General features: G+C 38.4%; 3 protein-coding genes across 4 annotated transcripts; 1 reads left to right on the top strand and 2 right to left on the bottom strand.

Moving 5' to 3' along the window:
- Positions 1-1,060: 1,060 nt before the first annotated feature.
- On the bottom strand, positions 1,061-3,067 carry LOC111800579. The gene is made up of 3 exons (XM_023684332.1): positions 2,678-3,067; positions 2,231-2,359; positions 1,061-1,493 (listed from the first exon to the last, which is right to left on the bottom strand). The coding sequence occupies exons 1-3, from the start codon at positions 3,011-3,013 to the stop codon at positions 1,314-1,316; spliced, it is 645 nt and encodes a 214-aa protein (XP_023540100.1). The 5' UTR covers positions 3,014-3,067; the 3' UTR covers positions 1,061-1,313.
- Positions 3,068-5,322: 2,255 nt separating this feature from the next.
- On the top strand, positions 5,323-17,463 carry LOC111800930 (ATP-dependent helicase BRM-like). Its single transcript, XM_023684853.1, has 14 exons — positions 5,323-5,505; positions 5,760-7,094; positions 7,213-8,538; positions 8,647-8,759; positions 9,013-9,100; positions 9,194-9,280; positions 9,446-9,538; positions 9,622-9,705; positions 9,788-9,991; positions 10,672-10,914; positions 10,989-12,563; positions 12,666-13,211; positions 13,511-13,762; positions 16,467-17,463. Exons 1-14 carry the CDS (start codon positions 5,323-5,325, stop codon positions 17,112-17,114), a joined length of 6,777 nt encoding a protein of 2,258 aa, XP_023540621.1. The 3' UTR covers positions 17,115-17,463.
- Positions 17,464-19,364: 1,901 nt separating this feature from the next.
- On the bottom strand, positions 19,365-25,357 carry LOC111801221 (ubiquitin-conjugating enzyme E2 4-like). Of its 2 annotated transcripts, XM_023685248.1 has the most exons (7): positions 25,136-25,357; positions 24,973-25,052; positions 22,872-22,986; positions 22,746-22,798; positions 22,530-22,658; positions 20,226-20,389; positions 19,366-19,381 (listed from the first exon to the last, which is right to left on the bottom strand). In XM_023685248.1, exons 1-6 carry the CDS (start codon positions 25,177-25,179, stop codon positions 20,262-20,264), a joined length of 549 nt encoding a protein of 182 aa, XP_023541016.1. In that variant the 5' UTR covers positions 25,180-25,357; the 3' UTR covers positions 19,366-19,381; positions 20,226-20,261. The 2 variants fall into 2 exon arrangements, with proteins under 2 accessions (XP_023541017.1, XP_023541016.1); XM_023685249.1 differs by lacking the exon at positions 25,136-25,357 and having other exon boundaries at positions 19,365-19,381; positions 22,872-23,033; positions 24,973-25,053.
- Between the last annotated feature and the right edge of the window lie 1,273 nt (positions 25,358-26,630).

Here is a 26,630-nt window from a genome sequence, read left to right as displayed (position 1 = left end):
GAAAAAAAGCATAAGTATTGAAAACTATGAATTTAATAAACATTAATGTTCTTATTTTTTTAAAATTAAAATTATAGTTTACCTATGAATTTTTGTGTTTTATTATCTGCATTTTGTATATGTTCTAAAAAATAAAATTAAGTATTGAAAACTATATATATATATATTAAAATAATAATAATAATAATAAAATATATGTTTGCTTTTTAAATTTTACTATGAATTCGAATATTTTATTAAGAAAAAATAAAATATATTTATTAAGAAATGATAAAAAGAATAAGCACAATTTTGGTTATCTTTTTAAATTTTAAAAATCTAACTTAGATTTTTTAAAATATGAATAAACAATAGATATCAAAACATGAAAAAAAAAATTATAGATTTAAATAATATTAATAGGCTTAATTTTTAATACGAAAAATTATTTATTTATTTATTTTAAAATTATTTTTTCATCGATTGTTTACACTGTTTCACATCTCTTTAACAGCTGAGTTTTTTTAAATAATAAATTACTTTCTAAAACGGTTTAATTTGCTCATAATTTACTAACGAATTTGATTTTCCCCCTTTATCATGCTTACCCAATCCTCCAATTCCATTCTCAAAAATAAAAAATAAATCTTATATTCTTGATAATAATAATAATAATAATAATAATAATAATAATAATAATAATAATAACAAACAATTCAAAACAATATGGTAGCTGATTATTAAGAAAAGAGAAAAACCAAAAACACAAAAACAAACATTCGTACCTGAAACCGTCTATCATTCATTTGACATGCTAAAACTACCCTGCTCAAACTGCCCTACTTCTCTATTGTATATATATATATATGTGTGTATATATATATATGTGTGTATATATATATATATATGTGCGCGCGCGTATATGTGTGTGTATATATATATGTGTGTGTATATATATGTATATGTGTGTGTATATGTTGTTTTCAAATTTGTTATATTCTAATCCTTCTACTTAGGATGTCAAAATTGGTATCTACTAAAGGTTAATTTGCTCGGACTAAAATGGAATGAGACCTAATAATACACGGACCAAAATAATATTTAAAAAATCAAATACCCGAACAAAAAAAGAAGCCCAAATACAGGGACTGGAGAGCAAAATCCTAGAGTCCCCAGGGGTCTATGGACAATAATTCTTCCCATGTAATATGGGGCAAGAGCTTATTTTTTGCAGTAATTTCCATTCAATTGCTCCAACAAGATTGAAAAGCTATAACAGATTAAGAAATCCAAAAATCCCAGTTTGAAAGTTGAAGATTGATACCATATTGGTTCTATAATTCTTGATGCAATGGCTCGGTATCTTCTGAAGGATTGGTGTCATCAGCTTTGTTCTTATCCTTTTGGAGCATCTCAATGACTTCCTCAACAGGAGGATCTCCAGGTCTTCGAAATGCTTGCTCCCCAATTTTGATCTCGTACGATTCGGGATGGCTAAACACAAACTCCTTCAACTGAAAGAACATTTAAACAAAAAATGTTGAGAAACAAGAACTGAATTTCAAAAGATGTGATGAGGAACTCTCTGCCATTTTTACAAAGAATGAACTGTTTTTTTCTACTCAGAGTTTTGTTTGATGGGTGGATTTCTGAAAGTGAAAACAGAGAACAGCCTAGAACAAATTTGATCAAAACTAGGTATGAGGATGATGTTCGTGGTATAACATTTTCATTTTTGTTGGCTTTTTGTACCATAAATTTGAGCCATGAACAATGAGAAACACTAAAAATTTGCATATGGAAGAGTAAATTTAGGAGAAAAAAACATGTAAGAACAATAACAAAAGGCGTTCTAATGTGATTTTTTCTCATGGGATAAAAATACATTTCTTGAATTGTCATCTCATCGATAATTTGTTAGAAAAACGTCACATTGTGGCTGACAGATTTGAACCAGCCACAATGTAGCAGCCTCCTAATCTGTTCATCTCATTATGCCTATCCAATCTATATGGGACGGTTATGATAATGCAGAAACAATATCAGGAGTTCACAAAATTTATGATCGAACTTCAATGACAAAATTAAAATGATCCAAGACTGTTGGACTTGAACTACATGATTGGAATTGGGGTTAGGCTTTTGATTGGATCCCATAAAAAAGCCAAATCTGGGAGTAAAAAATATTTTCCAGGCGAAGTGGAGAGAATTTGAGGAGTTTCAGTTCCAGAATCGGGTAATTAAAGCGTACCTCATCCAAGTCTTGTCCTCTGTCCACTGTGAACATGAGTGTACTGAGGTCTACCGCCATAAATTTTGCCTCGATTGATCCAGTTTTCAGAATTCTCGTCCATTGCATTGCAATCGTAGCCACCATCTCCTGAAATCAATCAATAGTGATAAATGCTGGTAAAACATGATCATGTGAAGACGTTAGTCTCCGAATTTTCCAATTAGGAGCTGTATACGCGTTCAATTAACAGAAAATACAAAACAATCGAGATTTTCAAGGTTTTCTCGTTTAAACCTTAGCATCCGTTTACATAAACTCCCTGTCGCAAAATTCGACATGCATTCGAATTCAAAAATCATTTCATCAAATAAACCGGAACCAATTTGACCAGCAGCAGTTAAATTATCCATAACTTTCCGGAATTGAATTAACATCTCAGTGAGGGAGATTGGCGAAATTTCTTACCGGAGTCCGACGAACGCCGAGCCGAAGCTTTACAAATCCCATAGTTGGACCAGATTGCCGCTTCATCATCTCAGCCTGGATCTCCGGAAGCTCCATCTTCGATAAATCAGGCGGCGGGAGGTCGAAATCGCTAGAGGCAGACTTTTTCTTGCCCCATTCCTTCCAAGATTCGTCCTCTTCATCGTCAACCACGTCGTCGAGATCATCTGTAATGTGGATTCTCCGTTGTCCACCTTCCGCGAAGCGATTGAATCCGACATCCTTGAAAATGCCGGCGGTGAGGACGATCAGAAAGAAGACTGGTAGAAGAGATGAAGGTGAGAAGCAAATTCTCATGGTTTCCGTCTTTCTGAGAAATGGCGAAGGCGACGGTTGCGAGTCTGAGAAAAATTAAATACAAATAAAAAAAAAAATTAAATGAATTTCAGAAATATTTAATTTAACAAAAAAAAAGCCGCCCAATCATTTTCTGCGTTGATTATTTTATTTTGTGTTGTTTTTTCGATGGAATGTTTGATTTAAAAAAACAATAAATAAATAAATAAATAAATAAATAAATAAATATTATATTTTTCATTTATTTATTTTTACTTCAACACAAATTATATTAGAGGGATTCGAAATAGATCGAAATCATATTAAGCAGAGTCGGGATCAACATTAACCTATCGATTTACCGTCTTTACAAAAATTCATTGTTAAATTTTGAAGATCATATTAACATATCAATTTAATTAATAATTTTTAATTATTTTGTACATGATTTTATTCTAAATAAATTCGGATTATTTCAATACAATATTGTTTTTGTGCTTAGAATAAAAAGAATAATAAATGTTTTTTAAAGAGTAAATAAAGACAAATATAGAAAGAATATAATATGAAAACTACTTCCATGAAGAAAGAGTATTATTTATTTAATTATAATATTTATTTTAATATTATCTTAATTTTTGAATTTAAATAAATTTTATAAATAAAAAACTATTTATCAAACACATTAGTAGTGGAAGTTATAACAAATAAATTATTTGAAATTTTAAAAATTTAAAATAATGATTAATGTGTAATTTATTTAACTCAAATATATTAAAAAAAACCTGATTTTACACTTTATTTAAAAAAGTATATATAAAATTTTATTATAAAAGCTAAAATAATATATTAGACAAAAAAAATCGACCGATTTGAATGTAATGTTTTAAATATAATTCAATAGTCGATGTGTTCATTGTTGGGTGGACTTTCCATCAAACATTCAAACCATACGAAAAATAAAAATGTAATTTTGACTTTTTATTTTTTATTTTTTTATATATAAGTATTTTTTAGGTATAAACCAAATTTAGAGTTTTTTTCATATTAAAAACTAAAGAATAAGAATGCTTATATGACTCGGGTTCAGACTATCCAACCCCAAACCAATAATGTTTGTTTCGGTTACATTTTTTTTTTTCTGGTTGTTTTGTGTCGAGTTTAATTTTTTTAAAATAAAATTAGTTTGTAGATTGATGTTTTTATCCAACCCTAACTCTATTTAAAAAAAATATATAATAATTATCATGTCTGCCCAATTTTAAATCTACAATTTTATTTCTTTAAAATCAAATATAGTTTTGAAAAAAAGTAAATATAATTTTCTAAAAAATTATAATTTGGTCAATTTAATTTTAAAGGTTAAAATTAATATATCGCATTACATATAAACTATTTACAAAAACTTTACAAAAAAAAGTCCGTTCAAACAACAATTTAATTTTATGTAAATTATATACATCAATTTGTAATTCAGTTTATGATAATATTTTTAGTTTTAAAAAGTGACCAATTTAGTTTTTGTTTATAAAATTTAAAGATAAAGTTTGCACATAATTGAAATAATTTAACATAAATTTATCAGTAGTAATAAGATTACGATAAAAAAATAAAAATAAAAACTAAAATAAACATTTTAAATAATAAAAAAAAAAGGCTACCGGCTATGGTGCTCAAAAGTTAATAGGGACATTATCGTAAATAAGAGAAGTAGAAGGGGCAAAATTATTAAGCATAGGGACAGTATCGTAAATAAGAGGAGTAAGAGGGGCAAAGTTGGAATAAAGATAAAATTAATCGAACTGTGAAAATGGAACTGCAGCGACTAGCGCCAGACTCAAAACCACATTCTTCGCGTAAAGCCATAAAACTCCGTTACCGTCGGGGAGATAGAGAGAGAGATTTAAAAATCGGAAAAAGGGAAAGAAATTTTAACGCTTGTGGGAAATTGCAAAATTGCGTGCAATCACTGATTGCGTCAACTGAGCTTCACTGGTTGAGCCCTAAGTCCGATCCGGTTGGCCATTTTCCAAAAATCTAGCTTTAGAGGGAGAGAGAGAGAGAGGGGGGAGATTTTTTATTTTTTTTTTCCTTTTCATTTCCTTCTTTTCTGTTGGGATGGAAGGGTTTTGAACATTGGGATCGGAGGGTATATATAGGGTTTCCGTTGAATTTTCTAGGGATTTTGATTTATTAAACTTACCCGTTTTATTTTAATTTTGTCTGTTTTTGACCGGAGTGAGAGGAGGGGGGTTGTTCCGTATCTGGGCTTGTTGGTAATAGAACTAGAAAGAAGTGTTGTTGATAGTTTAGTTTTGGTTTAATTTTGCATGCAATCGGGTGGAGGTGGGCCCATCCGGAATCCGGGGTTTCCGGCCGGACGGGCGGCATCGACATCATCGGCGGCGTCACCGTCGTCATCGTCGTCGGCGGTGTCAACGCCGCATTTGGGGTTTGATTCAATGCAGCAGCAGCAGCAGCAGCAGCAACAGCAGCAGCTGGCGTCTAGGCAGGTAAAGTGGTTCAATTTCTTTTGTGCTCTTAATGTGTTCGACGAATTGTCAGCTGGGTTCTGGAAATTGAGTTTAGTTTGCTCTTTTGGTTGTTATTCCTTGGACATCGTTTGCCAGCGTCTTGGTAGTGTATGTTCCTATTTTGTGGGTTGTGCCCATGTTGATCTAGCTTCTATATTAAGCTGGATGTTTTTGTTTTTATTATCATTTAATAAAATTTCATGTCTTGTACAACTTTGATTTATGTCATTCAGTCGCTACAACATCAATTACTTAGAAAATCTGATGGAAATGAAGCCCTTCTATCATATCAAGCTGGGGGTCTCCAAGGAGTTCTAGCTGGGAATAATTTTCCTCAGTCACCTGGTTCCTCACATTTGCCTCAGCAAGCAAGAAAATTCATTGATCTGGCTCAACAGCACCATAGTTCTTCTCAAGAGGGCCAAAACAGGAGCCAAGGTCTTGAGCAGCAAGCACTGAATCATCCTGTGCATCAAGCTTATCTGCAATATGCCATGGCAGCTCAGCAGAAGTCTGCTATGGCAATGCAATCGCAGCATCAGGCTAAAATGGGAATTATGAGCCCTCACTCTATTAAGGATCAAGAGATGCGAATGGGAAATCAGAAAATTCAGGAACTTATTCCAGCTCAGGGCTCTAATCAAGCATCAACTTTATCTAAAAACCCATCAGATCATTTTGTACGTGGTGAAAAACAAATGGAACAGGGACAACCGTCAACTTCTGATCAGAGAGCTGACCCAAAATCTTCTAGCCAGCTACCTGGCATGAGTAATTTGATGCATGCGAATATGACAAGGCCTATGCAGGCACCACAAGCTCAACAGGGAATCCCTAACGTGGCAAACAATCAGCTTGCCATGGCTCAGTTGCAGGCAATGCAAGCATGGGCTCTTGAACGCAATATTGATCTTTCACAACCTGCAAATGCAAACTTGATGGCACAGCTTATCCCACTGATGCAGTCTAGAATGGTTGCTCAACAAAAAGCAAATGAAAACAATATGGGATCACAGTCATCACCTGCTTCTGTCTCCAAGCAGCAGATTAATTCTCCGTTTTCTGGGAAAGAGGCTTCTGCCCATGCTAATTCATTGAACGACGTGCTTGGACAGTCTAGCAGCACAAAATCTAGGCAGATAGCTTCACCGAGCCCCTTTGGTCAAAACATGAATGGCAGTGTTGTTAACAACACTAGCCATGCCAGCATGCAGCAGTTCAGCATTCCTGGCATGGAAAACCAGTTACCTTCCAGGTTACCAGTTTCTGGAAATACAATACCTCCAGTGCTTCCTTCTGAATCTTCTGGGAATGTGAACCAAAGCATCGAACATTCCCTGCAAGGAAAAACATCGTTAAGTAGTCCAGATAATTTGCAAACGCAGTATGTCAGGCAGGTGAATCGATCCTCTCCACAACCTGCTCTTCCTACTAGTGATGGAGGTCCTAGCAATTCAACCTTATCACAAAGTGGTCACTCTAATCAGACAGCACAACAGCGATTTGGGTTCACCAAACATCAATTGCATGTCTTAAAAGCTCAAATTTTGGCATTTAGGCGACTAAAGGTATTCTCTCTTCTTTCTTCTCTGTTTATTTTCCATTGTAAGCTTAATTTCTGATCTTTTTGTCCATCTTTGGATGGATGGTGTTCTTTATGTTCTTTCCATTTCTGTTCTGTGACAGAAAGGAGAAGGTACACTCCCACAAGAGCTTCTAAGGGCTATTGCTCCTCCACCCCTGGATGTGCAGCTGCAGCAGCAGTTTCTACCTCCTGGTGGTAGTAGTCAGGATAAACCATCTGGAAAGATTGTGGAAGATACCAGAAATGTGGAGGCTAGTGAGAAGGACTCCCTGTCTCTTGCATCAAGTAATGGACATAGATTTCCAAGAGAAGTCTCAACTGGGGATGAAAAATCAAAGATGTCAACTTCGGACGTGCAACCTCCTATGCCCCTAGCAATGAAGGAAACAGTACCTTCGGGATCTACTGGAAAAGAAGAGCACCAGGCAACAGTCTCTGTTAAATCAGATCAGGAAATTGATCGTGGTTGCCAAAAGCCTCAAGGTAAAAGTGATTTTCCAGTAGAAAGGGGAAAGGCTGTTGCAAACCAAGCTGCTGTACCAGATGTTACACAAGTTAAAAAACCTGCACCACCTAGTGCGACACCCCAATCAAAAGACGTTGGCGCTGCTAGGAAGTATCATGGACCCCTCTTTGACTTCCCATACTTCACTAGGAAGCATGACTCATTTGGTTCAGCAGTGGCAGTTAATAGCAATAACAATTTAACGTTGGCTTATAATGTAAAAGATCTTCTTTTTGAGGAAGGTCTGGAAGTTATTAATAAGAAAAGGACAGAAAACTTAAAGAAAATTGGTGGTTTGCTGGCTGTCAACTTAGAGCGGAAAAGAATCAGACCTGATTTGGTAGTACGCTTGCAAATTAAAGAAAAGAAGCTTCGACTTCTAGATCTACAGGCACGTCTAAGGGAGGAAATTGATCAACATCAGCAAGAGATAATGGCAATGCCTGATAGGCCCTATAGAAAGTTTGTGCGCCTATGTGAGCGACAACGTATGGAGCTAGCTCGACAAGTACAAGCCTCTCAGAAAGCCATGAGGGAAAAGCAACTGAAATCTGTCTTTTTATGGCGTAAAAAACTTCTAGAGGCTCACTGGGCCATCCGTGATGCACGGACTGCACGTAACAGAGGAGTTGCGAAATATCATGAGAGAATGTTGAGGGAATTTTCCAAAAGAAAAGATGATGATAGGAACAGAAGGATGGAAGCTTTAAAGAATAATGATGTTGAAAGATATAGAGAAATGTTGTTGGAGCAGCAGACGAGCATGCCCGGTGATGCTGCTGAGAGATATTCTGTTCTCTCATCATTTTTGACTCAGACTGAAGAATATCTTCATAAGCTAGGAAGCAAAATAACTGCTGCCAAGAGTCAGCAGGAAGTGGCAGAGGCTGCAAATATTGCTGCAGCTGCTGCCCGATTGCAGGCAAGTACTTGGTTCCTCTATCTTATGAGAAACTGTGTTACGTTTGTTCCTTACAACCTGCTTATTTGGTAGTTTTTCTCAAATGTGCGTTCTTGTTTGTTGAATTAGGGTCTTTCAGAAGAAGAAGTTAGGGCGGCAGCTGCTTGTGCAGGAGAGGAGGTTATGATTAGAAACCGTTTTATGGAAATGAATGCTCCCAAGGATAGTTCATACGTGAACAAGTAAGTTTAATATAATATGTTCGTATGATTCACAATGTGACTGATGCTTGGTTGGCTGCTGAGGTTCTGTGTTTCAGCTTTGTATCAAGTTCAGCGTTTTCTCTGAACTTTTTCTAGATCTAGAGGGGTCCCATTTCTTTTGAATGCTATCATCATACTAAATAATGTTTATCTCACCGGATCTGGATGGGTAGCCCTTACTGTTTCTGGACTGTTTGTCAATTATTTTCATCTGACTTTTACTTTTTGTCAGGTACTATAACCTTGCTCATGCTGTGAATGAGAGAATTGCGAGACAACCGTCCATGTTACGGGCTGGAACCTTAAGAGACTATCAGCTTGTAGGTCACTTATACTTAGAATTGACTTTTTAGGATTTCAGTGTACCCTTTCTCTTTCTGGATTTGTCTTAATAATTTTTGTTTATGTTGTAGGTTGGATTGCAATGGATGCTTTCGCTATATAACAATAAATTAAATGGAATCTTGGCTGATGAGATGGGTCTTGGGAAGACAGTTCAGGTACATTCCATTTGTTAGGCTCTTGTAACCTGTTTCCAATTTTTTGAAATATGCTACTGTAGAAGTGAGAGCAACTTAGCTCCTTTTTAGTGTGTGGTAACTTTATATAGGTTAATGCTTAATAAGACCTTTTTCTGGTACTTTATTCTGTCTTTCTTTCTACAGGTCATGGCATTGATTGCTTATTTGATGGAATTTAAGGGGAACTATGGACCTCATCTTATAATTGTCCCCAATGCTGTTTTGGTCAATTGGAAGGTCAGTAAAATTATTTTGACCATTTGGCATTTACAAGTAAGAGCTTACTCATACCATGGAAATGGAAAATGAAAATCTTGCAGAGCGAACTTCATACTTGGCTACCATCCGTGTCTTGCATTTTTTATGTTGGTGGGAAGGATGAACGGTCAAAATTATTTTCACAAGTAAGGGATGTTTTTCTCCCCTTATTTGTTTATAATTGAGGTGTCACGCTACTAAGATTTCTTCACTGATTATGTTGCACAGGAGGTTTGTGCCTTGAAATTTAATGTTCTCGTGACAACTTATGAGTTTATCATGTATGATCGCTCGAAGCTTTCTAAAATTGATTGGAAGTATATTATAATTGATGAAGCACAAAGAATGAAGGATAGGGAATCTGTTCTAGCTCGTGACCTTGATAGGTACAGATGCCAGAGGCGGTTGCTCCTTACTGGGACACCATTACAGGTTTGTCAAGACATAGTCTTCCTGGCAGCTCATTATCAGTAGTAGCTGTTTCTAGTATGCATAGAGTCAATGCTGTTCAATTATTGAGTTATTTGGCTCTGTTGGGTGTATTGCTATATTGCTTCTGATTGTTTCTACTATAAATGACTTCTATGTGGCCTAGAAAATATGATAGGGAGAGCAAACATGCTTTAGATATAGTTTGATGATCGAAAAGGTAGGGTACCACAACATCTCCAAATTTTCCTTTTTCTGTCCAGATAAGGCATTATCTTGTAATTATTTTACCTTCCACAACATTGTACAAGTGTCCAGCCATTGATGATAGTACTGTACTTGAACCGGTGGCTTGCCTTATCTGCTTTTGATCGAGAAGGCTTTCGTTGCCTTTAAAAATAAATCTCTGTTCCTCTGCTCAACTTTTAGAAAAGGTATGCAAAACAAAAATGAAAAAAAGGTGACTTAGTATCAAATGCGTGTATATGAATCGAGCTGATTAGTATTACCAAAATAATATGTACCTAAGTTTTAGTTTGTTGTAATTTAGAAAAGATTGCATGTCAATCCAATTTGACGGAGAAGTAAGCTTTGAACTTGGGTATTTGGGATTCTATCTTGACTATTCAGCCACTTTTAAAATATGTTTAATGAGCGAACATTTCACAAATCTTCTTTTGCAGAATGATTTGAAGGAACTTTGGTCGCTGCTTAATCTGCTTCTCCCGGAAGTGTTTGATAATCGAAAAGCTTTTCATGATTGGTTTTCGAAACCCTTTCAGAAGGAAGGCCCCACGCCGAATGCTGAAGATGATTGGCTTGAGACTGAGAAAAAAATTATTATAATCCATCGTCTTCACCAAATTCTTGAGCCTTTTATGCTCCGTCGTCGTGTTGAAGATGTTGAAGGATCACTTCCGCCAAAGGTATGATTTTGTTGCACTTGCTGTTCACATTTCTTTTCATTTGGTCAACAAATGACATCAGTTTTGAAATTCAGGTTTCAATAGTGTTGAGGTGTAGGATGTCAGCCATGCAGAGTGCCATATATAACTGGATTAAGTCCACTGGTACTCTTCGTGTTGATCCGGAAGATGAGAAACTCAGGGTTCAAAAAAATCCGAATTACCAACCTAAGGTTTATAAAACATTAAATAACAGATGTATGGAACTGAGGAAAACTTGTAACCACCCTTTGCTTAACTATCCATACTATGGTGACCTCTCCAAGGACTTCCTGATAAGATCGTGTGGGAAACTGTGGATACTGGATAGGATCCTTATAAAACTAGAGAAGACGGGGCATAGAGTACTACTTTTTAGTACAATGACTAAGCTTCTTGATATATTAGAGGAATACTTGCAATGGCGAAGACTCATATATAGAAGAATTGATGGAACAACTAGTTTGGAGGATCGTGAATCTGCCATAGTGGACTTCAATAGCCCTGACTCAGACTGCTTTATATTCTTGCTGAGTATACGTGCTGCTGGTCGTGGTCTTAATCTTCAGTCTGCCGACACTGTTATTATTTATGACCCTGATCCCAACCCTAAAAATGAGGAGCAAGCTGTTGCTAGAGCCCATCGTATTGGACAAACAAGAGAAGTCAAAGTCATCTACATGGAAGCAGTGGTTGACAAAATCTCTAGTCATCAGAAAGAAGATGAGCTAAGAAGTGGTGGGTCAGGTGATTTAGAAGATGATTTTGCTGGTAAGGATCGATATATGGGATCTATTGAGAGCCTTATAAGAAATAATATTCAGCAATACAAGATAGATATGGCAGATGAGGTCATCAATGCTGGGCGTTTTGACCAGAGAACAACACATGAAGAGAGGCGCCTGACTTTAGAGACATTGTTGCATGACGAAGAGCGATATCAAGAAACTGTCCATGATGTACCTTCACTTCAGGAGGTGAATCGAATGATTGCTAGAAGTGAAGATGAGGTCGAACTGTTTGATCAAATGGATGAAGAACTTGATTGGACGGAGGAAATGACAAGGTATGACCAGTTACCTAAGTGGCTTCGAGCTAGTACAAGAGAAGTGAATAATGTTATTGCTAATTTATCAAAAAGACCTTCAAAAAACATTTTGTTTGGTGGTGGTGGATATGGCTTGGAATCCAGTGAACTTGGATCTGATTCATCCCTAAGAACTGAAAGAAAAAGAGGCCGGCCAAAGGGTAAAAAGATTCCCAATTACAAGGAAATGGAGGATGATAATGGAGAGTTCTCAGAAGCAAGTTCTGATGAGAGAAATGATTACTCTGTCCAGGAAGAAGAGGGAGAAGCTGCAGAGTTTGAAGATGATGAATTTAATAGAGCTATTGAGGCGACACAAGTTAACAAGGATCAGCTAGAGGATGGTCCAGCTTGTGATGCCATGTATGACTATCGTCGGGCTTCAGAAAGCACAAGAAATAATCATTTGCTCGAAGAAGCTGGCTCTTCAGGCTCCTCTTCCAGCAGTCGAAGATTGACACAGTTGGTGTCTCCTATTTCTTCTCAGAAATTTGGCTTCTTGTCTGCCTTAGATGCCAGGCCTAGTTCCCTTTCAAAAAGACTGGTAAATCATTCTCTTTTGTACTAGGGGTTTGATGTTTGAATGTTGGCCTTTGTCATATCTATGTTTTTATGTCTTTTCTCTGGCTTTTTAAACTTTTTTCAGCCAGATGATTTAGAAGAAGGGGAAATTGCAATGTCTGGCGATTCTCACATGGAGAACCAACAATCAGAAAGTTGGATTCATGATCGTGATGATGGAGAAGAGGAGCAGGTACTGCAACCCAAGATAAAACGAAAAAGGAGCCTTAGGCTTAGGCCGCGTCCGCCTGTGGAAAGGCGAGAAGAGAAGATATACGGTGAAACACAATCTCTTCAATATGGAGATTCTTCATCTCCCTCTCCATTTCGAGCAGACCATAAATTTAACAAATTTAAGAACGATCCTGAGGCTAAACCGTATGGAGATTCTAATTCTTTGAAGCGTGAACAAAGTGAATCATCTTCAAAAACTCGGCGTAATTTGTCTACTAGAAGGATGGCTCCTACATCAAAGTTGCACTCTTCTCCTAAAGCTAGCAGATTGAATTCTTTGACTGGATCCGCAGAAGATGCTGTTGAACACTCGAGAGAAAGCTGTGACGGTAAACCATTGACTGCAGGTGGAAGTTCAGCTTTTGGTTCTAAGATGCCTGACATAATCCAGAGAAGGGTACGTGTAAAGGTTTTAATACTCTTCCTCTTTGAAGGATGTGATTATTTATTTATATTCTTCAGCATTTAGACAAAGTACTCAACGTGGTTGGAAAAATACTTCTTAATGCTTAAAAGAACCTTTCTTGATAGTGCTGGCTCTGAGAAAACTTAGTTTAATGGGTTTTTTATTTTATTTTATTTCAACATTTAAATACGAAATTGTTGCATCCTGTGATGAACTTGACCCTTTTTTTAGTTTTCATGGTTGTAAATTTTAATTGAGCTTATTTGAATTTTTGAAAAATATTTTTTCAGTGCAAGAATGTTATTAGCAAGCTTCAGAGTAGAATAGACAAAGAAGGGCATCAAATTGTGCCGTTGTTAACAGATTTGTGGAAACGGATCGAGAACTCTAGTTTACCAAGTGGAGTTAGTAATAATATTTTGGATCTTCGGAAGATTGATCAACGCGTCGACAGATTAGAGTACAATGGAGTAATGGAATTGGTGTTTGATGTTCAGTTTATGTTGAAGGGTGGTATGCAGTTTCATGGGTTCTCATATGAGGTATGATTTTAAATGTTTAGTTTTTGCTTTAGATAAACTATGTAAAACATGATTAGTTTCCTGCTCTATGTTGAACCGCCTTTTCCTATCTCCTTTTGCCATTTTATTTAGAGTGCACATTTGACCCTCGTAATCTTGTTCTCACACACACATATCAATGCAAATTTCTGAAATATGGTTGAAGTGCTGATTTATCATGCCACATACTACAATTTCTTGATCGATATTACTAAGACTTGAAAATTCTGCTGTTCGGGCTTGACATAAGTTATCATGGGATCTCATTTTGGCAATTGATTTTGTACGTGGTGAGTGTTGTTTGGTTCTTCTTAAGCTGTAACTCCATCCTGTCTGAAAAGGGATGTAATATCGTGATGTTTCCTATGAGGGTAGTATAACTATAAGAAGTAAAAATATTAGACAGTTTACACCAAGATATAGTTTGGTAAACAACATTGTCAAAGAGCTTTGTATAAGTTTGTGTCTTTTCCGCGAATATTATTTGATTTTTTTTCCCACATATTTCATAGTAGGGTTTTGCATTCATGAAAGGGTGGTACGTTAAGGCCATGTCCAATAGATCCTTTTCCTCCTTAGGAAATGCGAGATGACATTCAAATATATTGAGAATCGTTGTTCAGAAATTTTGAGCATATGTGCATTACATAAATAGGTGGCTTTGTGATTCATTTCTTTTCTTGCATAATGAACACCAATTTGGAGAAAGAGCAATGTAAGGCATTCTTTTTTGAAGATTTTCACTTTGTGTTAATGGCTTCCCAAAGGAGGAATTTCACCTTTTTAGGGTGATTTTCCTTTCCATATTAGCCAAGTCAATGAGTCCACTTCGTTATCCTTCAAATTCCTACAAAGTTTCTGGTCCCAGAATTTGTTGACAACATTTCACATTTCTTTGATCGTGACTTTTTTGTTATGAGAGAGTCGGTACAAAAGTGGATATTGTAGGGCTAGCGCAATGTTTTCAATCCATGGGTTGGTCCAGAATGATGTGTTTCCTCCATCACCTACACTATGGCAAATTCAGTTGGTGATGAGGTTTGGATGTTTCTTGATGTGTTTCCTCCATCACCTACACTATGGCAAATTCAGTTGGTGATGAGGTTTTTATGTTTCTTTATGTACTTCCAAGGCCCTTTTGCAGAAGATGGATGAGGTTGATTTTTGTCTAATGTAGGAGTATATTTAGCAATAAGATTTTTCTACAAGACATTGTTTTCGTGATGATAACTCCATATCCATTTTGTGAGGAGAGATTTGTTCTTCTTTATCAAGAATAGACCAAGTTGGGGGCATAAGGGCCTGCGGAGATTATTAACATGCTTTTCCAGCCCATATCTTCCCACCTACGACGCATGAGCTCTCGAGAGCCTGGTCTCAAAGAATCCTTTGAAGGTTTTTACCGTCCCGATCATGTTTTTTTTATTTTTTATAGAAGAGCCATTTGCCAAGTCAGTCTGCGAACTGAAGGAGGTTGATGCTTAAGCCTTCACTACCGATCTGAAAACCAAACCTTATATCTGCCCTTCTTATTATACTTTTGTCAACTGCTGCAATACATTACCATGATGAAAAGAAAAGGGGATAGTGGATCCCCTTGTTGAAGTATAATATGATAATATGATGACCATGTTGACAACCTTCTTTCTATTTGTTCAATACCAAGTCTTCCGGAAGAAAAAAGATTCGTGGTTTCCTTTTAAGGGTAACCCTAGGTACATTTTTGGCCCTTCTCCTTTTTTTACAACCATATGTGCTAGCAAATTCTTCAATAATTTCCGTACTAATATTGATGTCCATAATCTCTGTTTTTTGGAGATTGATATTTTGTTTAGAGAATCCTTCGAGGTTTTTATCATCTCGATCATGTTTTTTTTATGGAAGAGACATCTGTCGAGTCAGAAGAGAGGGTTGTATCATCTGCGAACTGAAGGTGGTTGATGCTTAAGTCTTCATTACCAATCCGAAAACCTTATATCTGCCCTTCTTATTCTGCTTTTGTCAACTGCGGCAATACATTACCATGATGAAAATAAAAGGGGATAGTGGATCCCCTTGTTAGTGCCATAAATCTTTCCTCTAGGTCTTCCATTGATGATGATAAAGAAATTTGTGGATGAGATGCATCCTTTTATCCACCTCCACCATTTTGCGCCAAAGACTTTTGCCACAAGAATGTTTTCGAGGAAAGTCCAATCAACCTTGTCGAAGGCTTTTTTCAAGTCAACTTTGGTGACTATACCTTTTTGTTTCTTTCTTTCCCATTCATCTATGAGTTCATTTGCCATGAGAGATGCATCAAGAATTTGTCGGCCCCTACAAAAGTTGTTTGTTGCCCGGTAATTGTGAAAGGGAGAACCTTTTTAAGACATTATGATAATACCCTTGCTATGATTTTATATAGTCCATTCGTAAGACTTATGGGACGTAAGTCTGTAACTATGCGGGCATCCATACTTTAGTTTGACTACATCATAACGTGTCTATGTCTAACACGTCGAACACTACTTTGTAGACATATTGCACACTTATTAGTATAATATATATGCAATAGATATGTGTTAAACAGTAGTAGTACCAAGTGAATAAGGACACATTTGCTGTCTTCCATGTCTCTACATTAACTTTCAGTTCTTTTATTCTCCTGCAAGTAAAATTTGAAATTGTGTCCCTTTGTGATATACAGGTAAGATTGGAGGCCAAAAAAGTACATGACCTCTTCTTTGATATTCTGAAGATCGCATTTCCAGACACTGATTTCCGAGAAGCTCGGAATGCTCTATCTTTCTCGAGCCCGGGAACTTCCACGGCTGCTTCTTTGAGGGAGAGGCCTGTTAGCCAAACCAAAAGACAGAAGATGATAAACGAAATGGACACCAACTCGGGCCCGTCTCCGAAATCACTGCAGCGTGGACCTATGTCCGGGGAAGAAACAAGGGCCACCAGAGGTCACTTGTTGACACAGAAGGAATCAAGATTTGGCAGTGGAAGTGGAAGTAAGGATCAATATCAAATGCAAGAACCTCCACTTCTTACTCATCCTGGGGAACTAGTTATCTGCAAGAAGAAAAGAAAAGACAGGGAAAAATCAATAGTCAAGCCAAAGACAGGATCGAGTGGCCCGGTATCACCACCGATTGTTGCTCGTGGCAATAGAACCTCAGGTCCAGGGTCGGTCTCAAAAGACAGCAAACAATGTCAACCCTCTCCTCATTCACAAGGATGGCCTAACCAGCCTCAATCTGCCAGCGGTGGGGGCGGACCTGTTAGCTGGGCAAATCCGGTGAAGAGATTAAGAACAGATTCGGGAAAGAGGAGGCCCAGCCATATCTGACTCTATAGGTTAGTATATGAAATAGAGATTTAATATCGAGCTCAAGCGATACCTCGGAGAGCCCTATCGTTTTGTAAAGGTGCAGAGATAGCTCGTGCTGTTAATAGTGTAGGCCTTTGTTCTTCAATGCATGAATACATAGATCCTCCATGTTTTATATTATTGAAATACATCCTTTACATCCTATAGTTAGATCTGTGTACTCTATATGGCTATATCCTTCAAAATCACTATTGTATTCAATTATATGGCTATTGATATCAACTCTGTTTGTTTGGCTTAAATAGTTGTATTGGCAACAGGCTGATGAAACCACTAGAATCTCATGGAGGGATAGCTTTTCGGTTCATCAACTCTCTTTTGGTATCTTACTTTTTCCTTTTCATATACTAAGAAAGTGATATGATTTTAGTTAAAGAAGGAAAGTTGAGATATTTATTAGTTTATATCCANCTTCCTTTTCATATACTAAGAAAGTGATATGATTCTAGTTAAAGAAGGAAAGTTGAGATATTTATTAGTTTATATCCATCCTTCATCCTTTATGTGGCGATGTCCAGTATTCATCCCGTTTGAACGAGGGAGAGAATTAAGAGAAATTTCTCACTGTTATCTAAATGGGGTTGAGAACTAAAATTATATTTTTCATCTCTGTCCCATACATTGCTTTGTCTCACCATTATAAAGAATGTTTCGTTCTCTTCTCTAACTGATGTGGGATCTCACAATCCACCCTCTTGGGGTCCAGCGTCCTTGTTGGCACATCCACTCGTTCGGATCTTAATTTGAAAGCCATATTTCGACCTCCTCACAATCCATCCCTTGGAGGCCAACATCTTTGTTGGCACATCCACTAATCCATTCATTGGGAACTTAATTTGAAAGTCATATTTCGACCCGACTTAGTGTCTAGCTCTGATACCATTTGTAACAACTCAAACTCACTGCTAGCAAATATTTTTCGCTTTGACTCGTTACGTATCGCCTTTAGCCTCACGGTTATAAAATGTGTCTACTATATGGAGAAATTTCCACTCTTATATGAAATATATTTTGTTCTCTCCAACCCACGACCCGACTTAGTGTCTAGCTCTGATACCATTTGTAACAACTCAAACCCACTGCTAGCAAATATTGTTCGCTTTGACTCGTTACGTATCGCCTTTAGCCTCACGGTTATAAAATGTGTCTACTATGGAGAAATTTCTACTCTTATATGAAATATATTTTGTTATCTCTCCAACCCAAATAAATATATCCATTAAAAAAGTTATTTGAAAAGATTTTTTTTTTAAAATGAAAAAAAAAATCTCATGAAACTCAATTTCTACGTAAATAAACGAAAAAACTTTACGAAGAAGATGAGACAAGGACGAGGAACATCCATACCGTGTAGAATTACGAAAAAAACCCAGTTTTGTTAGAATAAAGCATAGACAAGTAATATTGAAATTGAATATGAACTTTAGTTTAAAAGGTCAGTTGTAAGCAAAGGATAGTAAGTTTAGAATCACCAAGTCTTCCTTAACATAATCTAACACCATATGATGATTGCAATATAAAAAGAGCATTCATTTTCTTATATACATGACAGGAGAAAGCATTCAAGCAGAGACACATTTTGTACAGTGGAAGCTACTTCAAATGAGCCCTTAGAGGTCCGCTTTCCCTGCAACTTCCTCGTCGCTCGACTCGGATTCATTTTCACTTAGTTCCTCGTCGCTTGATTGGTCGGGTGCAGCTACTATGTCTTCTGCCTTGGCGTATCTTTCACGGTATTCTGTAATAAGATAAGATAAGATGAGAACTCACATGTGCTATCTCTGCTATTAATGTAACAACTCAAGCCCACCGCTAACAGATCGTTTGTGCCCGTTATGCATTGCTGTCAGCCTCACAGTTTTAAAACGTGTTTACTAAATAGAGGTTTCCACAACCTTATAAGGAAGGTTTCGTTTCGCTCTCCAACCAATGTGGGATCTTACAATCCACCCCCCTTGGGTTCCAACGTCCTCGCCGGCAAACCGCCCGGTGTCTGCCCCTAATACTATTTATAATAGCTCAAGCCCACTGCTAACAAATATTGTCCGGTTGGACCCGTTACGTATTGCTGTCAGCCTCACAATTTTAAAACGTGTCTACTAGAAAGAGGTTTTCATACTCATATAAGGAATGCTTCGTTCCCCTCTCCAACTGATGTGGGATCTNTATAAAAAGAGCATTCATTTTCTTATATACATGACAGGAGAAAGCATTCAAGCAGAGACNCATAAAAAGAGCAATTTTCTTATATACATGACAGGAGAAAGCATTCAAGCAGAGACACATTTTGTACAGTGGAAGCTACTTCAAATGAGCCCTTAGAGGTCCGCTTTCCCTGCAACTTCCTCGTCGCTCGACTCGGATTCATTTTCACTTAGTTCCTCGTCGCTTGATTGGTCGGGTGCAGCTACTATGTCTTCTGCCTTGGCGTATCTTTCACGGTATTCTGTAATAAGATAAGATAAGATGAGAACTCACATGTGCTATCTCTGCTATTAATGTAACAACTCAAGCCCACCGCTAACAGATCGTTTGTGCCCGTTATGCATTGCTGTCAGCCTCACAGTTTTAAAACGTGTTTACTAAATAGAGGTTTCCACAACCTTATAAGGAAGGTTTCGTTTCGCTCTCCAACCAATGTGGGATCTTACAATCCACCCCCCTTGGGTTCCAACGTCCTCGCCGGCAAACCGCCCGGTGTCTGCCCCTAATACTATTTATAATAGCTCAAGCCCACTGCTAACAAATATTGTCCGGTTGGACCCGTTACGTATTGCTGTCAGCCTCACAATTTTAAAACGTGTCTACTAGAAAGAGGTTTTCATACTCATATAAGGAATGCTTCGTTCCCCTCTCCAACTGATGTGGGATCTCACAATCCACCCCCCTTAGGGGCCCAGCATCCTCGCTGACACATCGTCCAGTGTCTAGCTCTAATATCATTTATAACAGCCCAAGTCCACCGCTAGCAGATATTCGCCACTTTAGTCCGTTACGTCATTGTTAGCCTCACAGTTTTAAACCGCGTCTACTAGGAAGAGGTTTCCACACCCATATAAGGAATGCNACACATTTTGTACAGTGGAAGCTACTTCAAATGAGCCCTTAGAGGTCCGCTTTCCCTGCAACTTCCTCGTCGCTCGACTCGGATTCATTTTCACTTAGTTCCTCGTCGCTTGATTGGTCGGGTGCAGCTACTATGTCTTCTGCCTTGGCGTATCTTTCACGGTATTCTGTAATAAGATAAGATAAGATGAGAACTCACATGTGCTATCTCTGCTATTAATGTAACAACTCAAGCCCACCGCTAACAGATCGTTTGTGCCCGTTATGCATTGCTGTCAGCCTCACAGTTTTAAAACGTGTTTACTAAATAGAGGTTTCCACAACCTTATAAGGAAGGTTTCGTTTCGCTCTCCAACCAATGTGGGATCTTACAATCCACCCCCCTTGGGTTCCAACGTCCTCGCCGGCAAACCGCCCGGTGTCTGCCCCTAATACTATTTATAATAGCTCAAGCCCACTGCTAACAAATATTGTCCGGTTGGACCCGTTACGTATTGCTGTCAGCCTCACAATTTTAAAACGTGTCTACTAGAAAGAGGTTTTCATACTCATATAAGGAATGCTTCGTTCCCCTCTCCAACTGATGTGGGATCTCACAATCCACCCCCCTTAGGGGCCCAGCATCCTCGCTGACACATCGTCCAGTGTCTAGCTCTAATATCATTTATAACAGCCCAAGTCCACCGCTAGCAGATATTCGCCACTTTAGTCCGTTACGTCATTGTTAGCCTCACAGTTTTAAACCGCGTCTACTAGGAAGAGGTTTCCACACCCATATAAGGAATGCTTCGTTCCCCTCTCCAACCGATATGGGATCTCACAATCCACCCCCCTTGGGGGCCCATCGTCCTCGCTGACACACCGTTCAGTGTCTAGCTCTAATATCATTTATAACAGCCCAAGTCCACCACTAGCAGATCTTCGCCACTTTAGCCCGTTACGTATCATCGTTAGCCTCACAATTTTAAAACGCGTCTACTAGGAAGAGGTTTCCACACCCATATAAGGAATGCTTCGTTCCCCTCTCCAACTGATATGGGATCTCACAATCCACCCCACAGCGTCATCGCTAACACACCGTCCATGTCTAGCTCTAATACTATTTAAAATAGCCCAAGCCCACCGCTAGCAGATATTGTCCACTTTGGCTCGTTANTCAAGCCCACCGCTAACAGATCGTTTGTGCCCGTTATGCATTGCTGTCAGCCTCACAGTTTTAAAACGTGTTTACTAAATAGAGGTTTCCACAACCTTATAAGGAAGGTTTCGTTTCGCTCTCCAACCAATGTGGGATCTTACAATCCACCCCCCTTGGGTTCCAACGTCCTCGCCGGCAAACCGCCCGGTGTCTGCCCCTAATACTATTTATAATAGCTCAAGCCCACTGCTAACAAATATTGTCCGGTTGGACCCGTTACGTATTGCTGTCAGCCTCACAATTTTAAAACGTGTCTACTAGAAAGAGGTTTTCATACTCATATAAGGAATGCTTCGTTCCCCTCTCCAACTGATGTGGGATCTCACAATCCACCCCCCTTAGGGGCCCAGCATCCTCGCTGACACATCGTCCAGTGTCTAGCTCTAATATCATTTATAACAGCCCAAGTCCACCGCTAGCAGATATTCGCCACTTTAGTCCGTTACGTCATTGTTAGCCTCACAGTTTTAAACCGCGTCTACTAGGAAGAGGTTTCCACACCCATATAAGGAATGCTTCGTTCCCCTCTCCAACCGATATGGGATCTCACAATCCACCCCCCTTGGGGGCCCATCGTCCTCGCTGACACACCGTTCAGTGTCTAGCTCTAATATCATTTATAACAGCCCAAGTCCACCACTAGCAGATCTTCGCCACTTTAGCCCGTTACGTATCATCGTTAGCCTCACAATTTTAAAACGCGTCTACTAGGAAGAGGTTTCCACACCCATATAAGGAATGCTTCGTTCCCCTCTCCAACTGATATGGGATCTCACAATCCACCCCACAGCGTCATCGCTAACACACCGTCCATGTCTAGCTCTAATACTATTTAAAATAGCCCAAGCCCACCGCTAGCAGATATTGTCCACTTTGGCTCGTTACGTATGGCCATCAGCCTCACGGTTTTAAAACGCGTCTACTAGGGAGAAGTTTCTACACCCTTATAAGGAATGTTTCGTTCTCCTCTCCAACCAATGTGGGATCTCACAAATCACGAGCCTAGGGAATAAACATCAAAGATAAAGAGTATCCTATCCCAAACCATTCGTAAAGCTCGTTTCCGATACGTTCGTGCTTCGACACGAAAACAACAAGAAAATCAATACCTTTTACTCTTTGATCATAAGCAACACGGTCACGCATCATCAAGGCTGCAGCCTCTCCATTCAAAGGATCTGATGGATTGGGATACAAAAGAAGTTGTGGTAGGAACACTTCAAAAACATTTACAAGATCTGAAAGTATAGCATATAAAGATGCGTGATTAATCCGAAAAACACGAGATGACGGGAAATAAACAACGAACCAAGAAGTTCGCCTACCGAACATGGGACTCCAAGTTTGATTGATAACGTCCAAACAAACCGAACCCGACCTGAAACAAAGACCAAACATGAAACGACCTGAAACCGACTTCATTTTAAGCTAAGAACACATGATGAACTCACATCTCATCAACATTCGGGTGGTAAATTTTGTTAACGAATCCTATCGAAGGCGATTTATACGGGTAAGCGTCCGGGAGTTCGACTCGTATCCTCCATACACCTCCATGATAAGGACCTGCCAGACAACCCATCACATTGTGACTTTTCTTTATCCATTTCCTTCTGTTCTCCAAGAACATGGGAGAATTAGGTCCCTCAAATGAGTATAGCCATACACAACATGACCAGATAAACTATCTGTTACTCTATGAACATTCAGAAGAACAGATTCTCACATTATTTGGATCAAAATCAGCTTAAGCAACTAAAAAAAGGAACAAAAATGAAGGCAAATACTAAACTATAACTTCATATGTTCGAGAACCGATGATAAAACACTCAATAGGTCCACAGTCCAAGCCCACCGCTAGCAAATATTGTCCTCTTTGGGTTTTCCCTCAAGGTTCTTAAAACGTGTCTACTTATGAGAGGTTTCCACACCCTTATAAGGAATACTTCGTTCCCCTCTCCAATCGATGTGGGATCTCACAGTCCACTCCTTGTGGACCCAATGTCCTCATTGGTACACCGCCCGATGATATAGTCCTCTTTGAGCTTTCCCTTTCGGGCTTCCCTCAAGGTTCTTAAAACGTGTCTACTAATGAGAGGTTTCCACACCCTTATAAGGAATACTTCGTTCCCCTCTCCAACCGATGTGGGATCTCACAGTCCACTCCTTGTGGACCCAATGTCCTCATTGGTACACCGCCCGATGATATAGTCCTCTTTGAGCTTTCCCTTTCGGGCTTCCCTCAAGGTTCTTAAAACGTGTCTACTAATGAGAGGTTTCCACACCCTTATAAGGAATACTTCGTTCCCCTCTCCAACCGATGTGGGATCTCACAGTCCACTCCTTGTGGACCCAACGTCCTCGTTGGTACACTACCCGATGATATAGTCCTCTTTGAGCTTTCCCTTTCGGGCTTCCCTTCAAGGTTTTAAAACGCGTCTACTAATGAGAGGTTTCCACACCCTTATAAGGAATGCTTCATTCCCCTCTCCAACCGACGTGAGATCTCACAGTCCACCCCCGTGTGAACCCAGCGTCCTCATTGGCACACCACCCAAGGATATAGTCCACTTTGAACTTTCCCTTTCGAGCTTCTCCTCAAGGTTTTAAAACGCGTCTACTAATGAGAGGTTTCCACACCCTTATAAGGAATGCTTCGTTTCCCTCTCCAACCAATGTGGGATCTCACAATCCACCCCCTTGTGAACTCAACGTCCTCATTGGCACACCGCCCGATGATATAGCCCTCTTTGAGCTTTCCCTCTCGAGCTTCCCCTCAAGGTTTTAAAACGTGTCTACTAATGAGAGGCTTCCACACCCTTATAAGGAATGCTTCATTCCCCTCTCCAACCAATGTGGGATCTCACAATCCACCCCCTTGGAAACCCAGCGTCCTCATTGGCACACCACTTGATGATATAGTTCTCTTTGAGCTTTCCCTCAAGGTTTTAAAATGCGTCTACTAATAAGAGGTTTCCACACCTTTATAAGGAATGCTTCGTTCCCCTCTCTTCGTTCCCCTCTCCAACCAATGTGGGATCTCACAATCCACCCCCTTGTGAACTCAACGTCCTCATTGGCACACCGCCCGATGATATAGCCCTCTTTGAGCTTTCCCTCTCGAGCTTCCCCTCAAGGTTTTAAAACGTGTCTACTAATGAGAGGCTTCCACACCCTTATAAGGAATGCTTCATTCCCCTCTCCAACCAATGTGGGATCTCACAATCCACCCCCTTGGAGGCCAACGTCCTCACTGACACACCGCCTAGTCTGGCTCTATACCATTTGTAATAGCCCAAATCGTTCGAGAATGAGACAAAACATTTCTTATAAGGGTGTGGAAAGCCTAAAAACGACAATATCTGCTAACGGTGAACTTAGGCTATTACATATAGATCAAATCAAATCCAGAGTTCAGCAAATAAAGAAAACCCCATGCATCAGAGATCCAAACTCATCAAGAACAACAACAAGAACACGAACACGAACACGAACAAACAAAACAAAACAAAAATGTAATGAAACATATAGATCAAAGTTTAGAAGATTTACTCTCACTGGGTCCATGAAACTCTACATAAAACTCTTGCATCCCATCATTAATCATCTCCACTTTGTAATCGCTCATCATCCTGTCAAAACCCAGAAGAATCCATCCAAGAACAGTCAATAAGAAACAAGTTCATAAACCCAGAAAAGGAAAAAGAGACTTAACAGTTTCATCAAGTCCATCTCTCGGCGTTTGCTTGGAGAAGACATGGTTTCTTTTGGATTTTGAATAAAGATGAATGGAAATTTTTGCTTCAAAATTTGAAATGAAAAGGCTTAAAAGGGTTCTTCACAAGTCTAGAGAGAGAGAGAGAGAGAGAAAAGAAGGGGAAAAAACAGAGGAGAGGAGAGAGAGAGAGAGAGAGAGAGAGAGAGCGAATTTTCAATTATGGAACGAAATGATATGTACCTGAATGATTCTTCCTGCTCATACCCACTTCAATTCTGTGCTGATAATTTTTTTAAAAAAATATTCAAATTTTTTTCCTCTTTAATTTGGTATTTATCTTAAAAAGATTCCATTACATTTACAAATTATACTTAAAAAGTGATTTTTTTAATGCCCATATGTTTGATTTATCCATTTGTTCGAGAAATTATTCGATTTTTCGTCTCGATATTTGCGAGTGTTTGGCCTAACGAACGGGCAAAAATACCTCTCTCTCTCTATTTGGGGCTCGAGTGTTTCATGATACATTACATGAACAATTTTATCCATCACTGTTTTCTAGCTCACCAACTTTTATAATGTTTATGGTCGTGGTAGTATGCACATTTCTCAAATATTGAATAAAAATATTATTTTTAAATTTTTTTATAATTATTCATCGACATCGACTTTTTGTCGATATTTCATTGACATTTGACTTTTGATAATTCGGTCAACATTGACATTTAAATCAGTGATGTTAAGAACTTATTTCAAAATTCTAGAAAATTTTATAAAACATAGTCTATTTTTGTTTAAAATTCTATTTTTAAATTCATATATTAAATATATTCTTTAAAAATATTAATTTTCTTTTCGGAAAAGGGTTTCTTGACAGTGAAAGGAATGAATACGACAACACCTCATACCCAGAATTTAGATTTGGATTTGAAATACGAATTTGGTATCTCATTAGCTCGGTATTCCCTTACATCGCTTGCAACAAGGTACACGTTTTTTTTCGGTAGGTCAGCGATAAGAAGTCCAAAGTGAAACGTATTTTACTTGGAGCAAATCTGTGTTCGGTGACCTCTTGAGAATTTTCATGAAAAACACGTGTGTAAAGACAAAACATGTTGAAAGGACTCGAGCTGATCTATGAGGATAGTTTTCACTTTTAGAAACAAGAAGTAAGTAACGATGTGGGAATATGTCCGAGCTATCAAGTATCGAATCCTAAGCACGGGAAGCTACACTACCGCTGACAAACGTTTCGGTTCTAGAAGAACACGAGAGAAGTTTTCAAAAGTGAAGAGAAATTGAATGGACGGTTGAGATCTGATGGGCGACTTTGATAAGCAAAATATTCCATGAAGGAATCAAAGAAATAGTAATAAATTATAAATGAAAACAAAATAAAAAGTTATCCGCTTTTTATGGCATAGCTTTGGGTGGACGGCAACCAAATGGCATAATTCTTTGAACATATCATACACAATGCCCCACTACAAAA

This window comes from Cucurbita pepo, chromosome LG08 (assembly GCF_002806865.2).
Source record: "Cucurbita pepo subsp. pepo cultivar mu-cu-16 chromosome LG08, ASM280686v2, whole genome shotgun sequence".
NCBI lineage: Eukaryota > Viridiplantae > Streptophyta > Magnoliopsida > Cucurbitales > Cucurbitaceae > Cucurbita > Cucurbita pepo.
The sequence above is the reverse complement of the archived record's forward strand: the minus strand, read 5'-3'. Positions and strand labels throughout refer to the sequence as shown.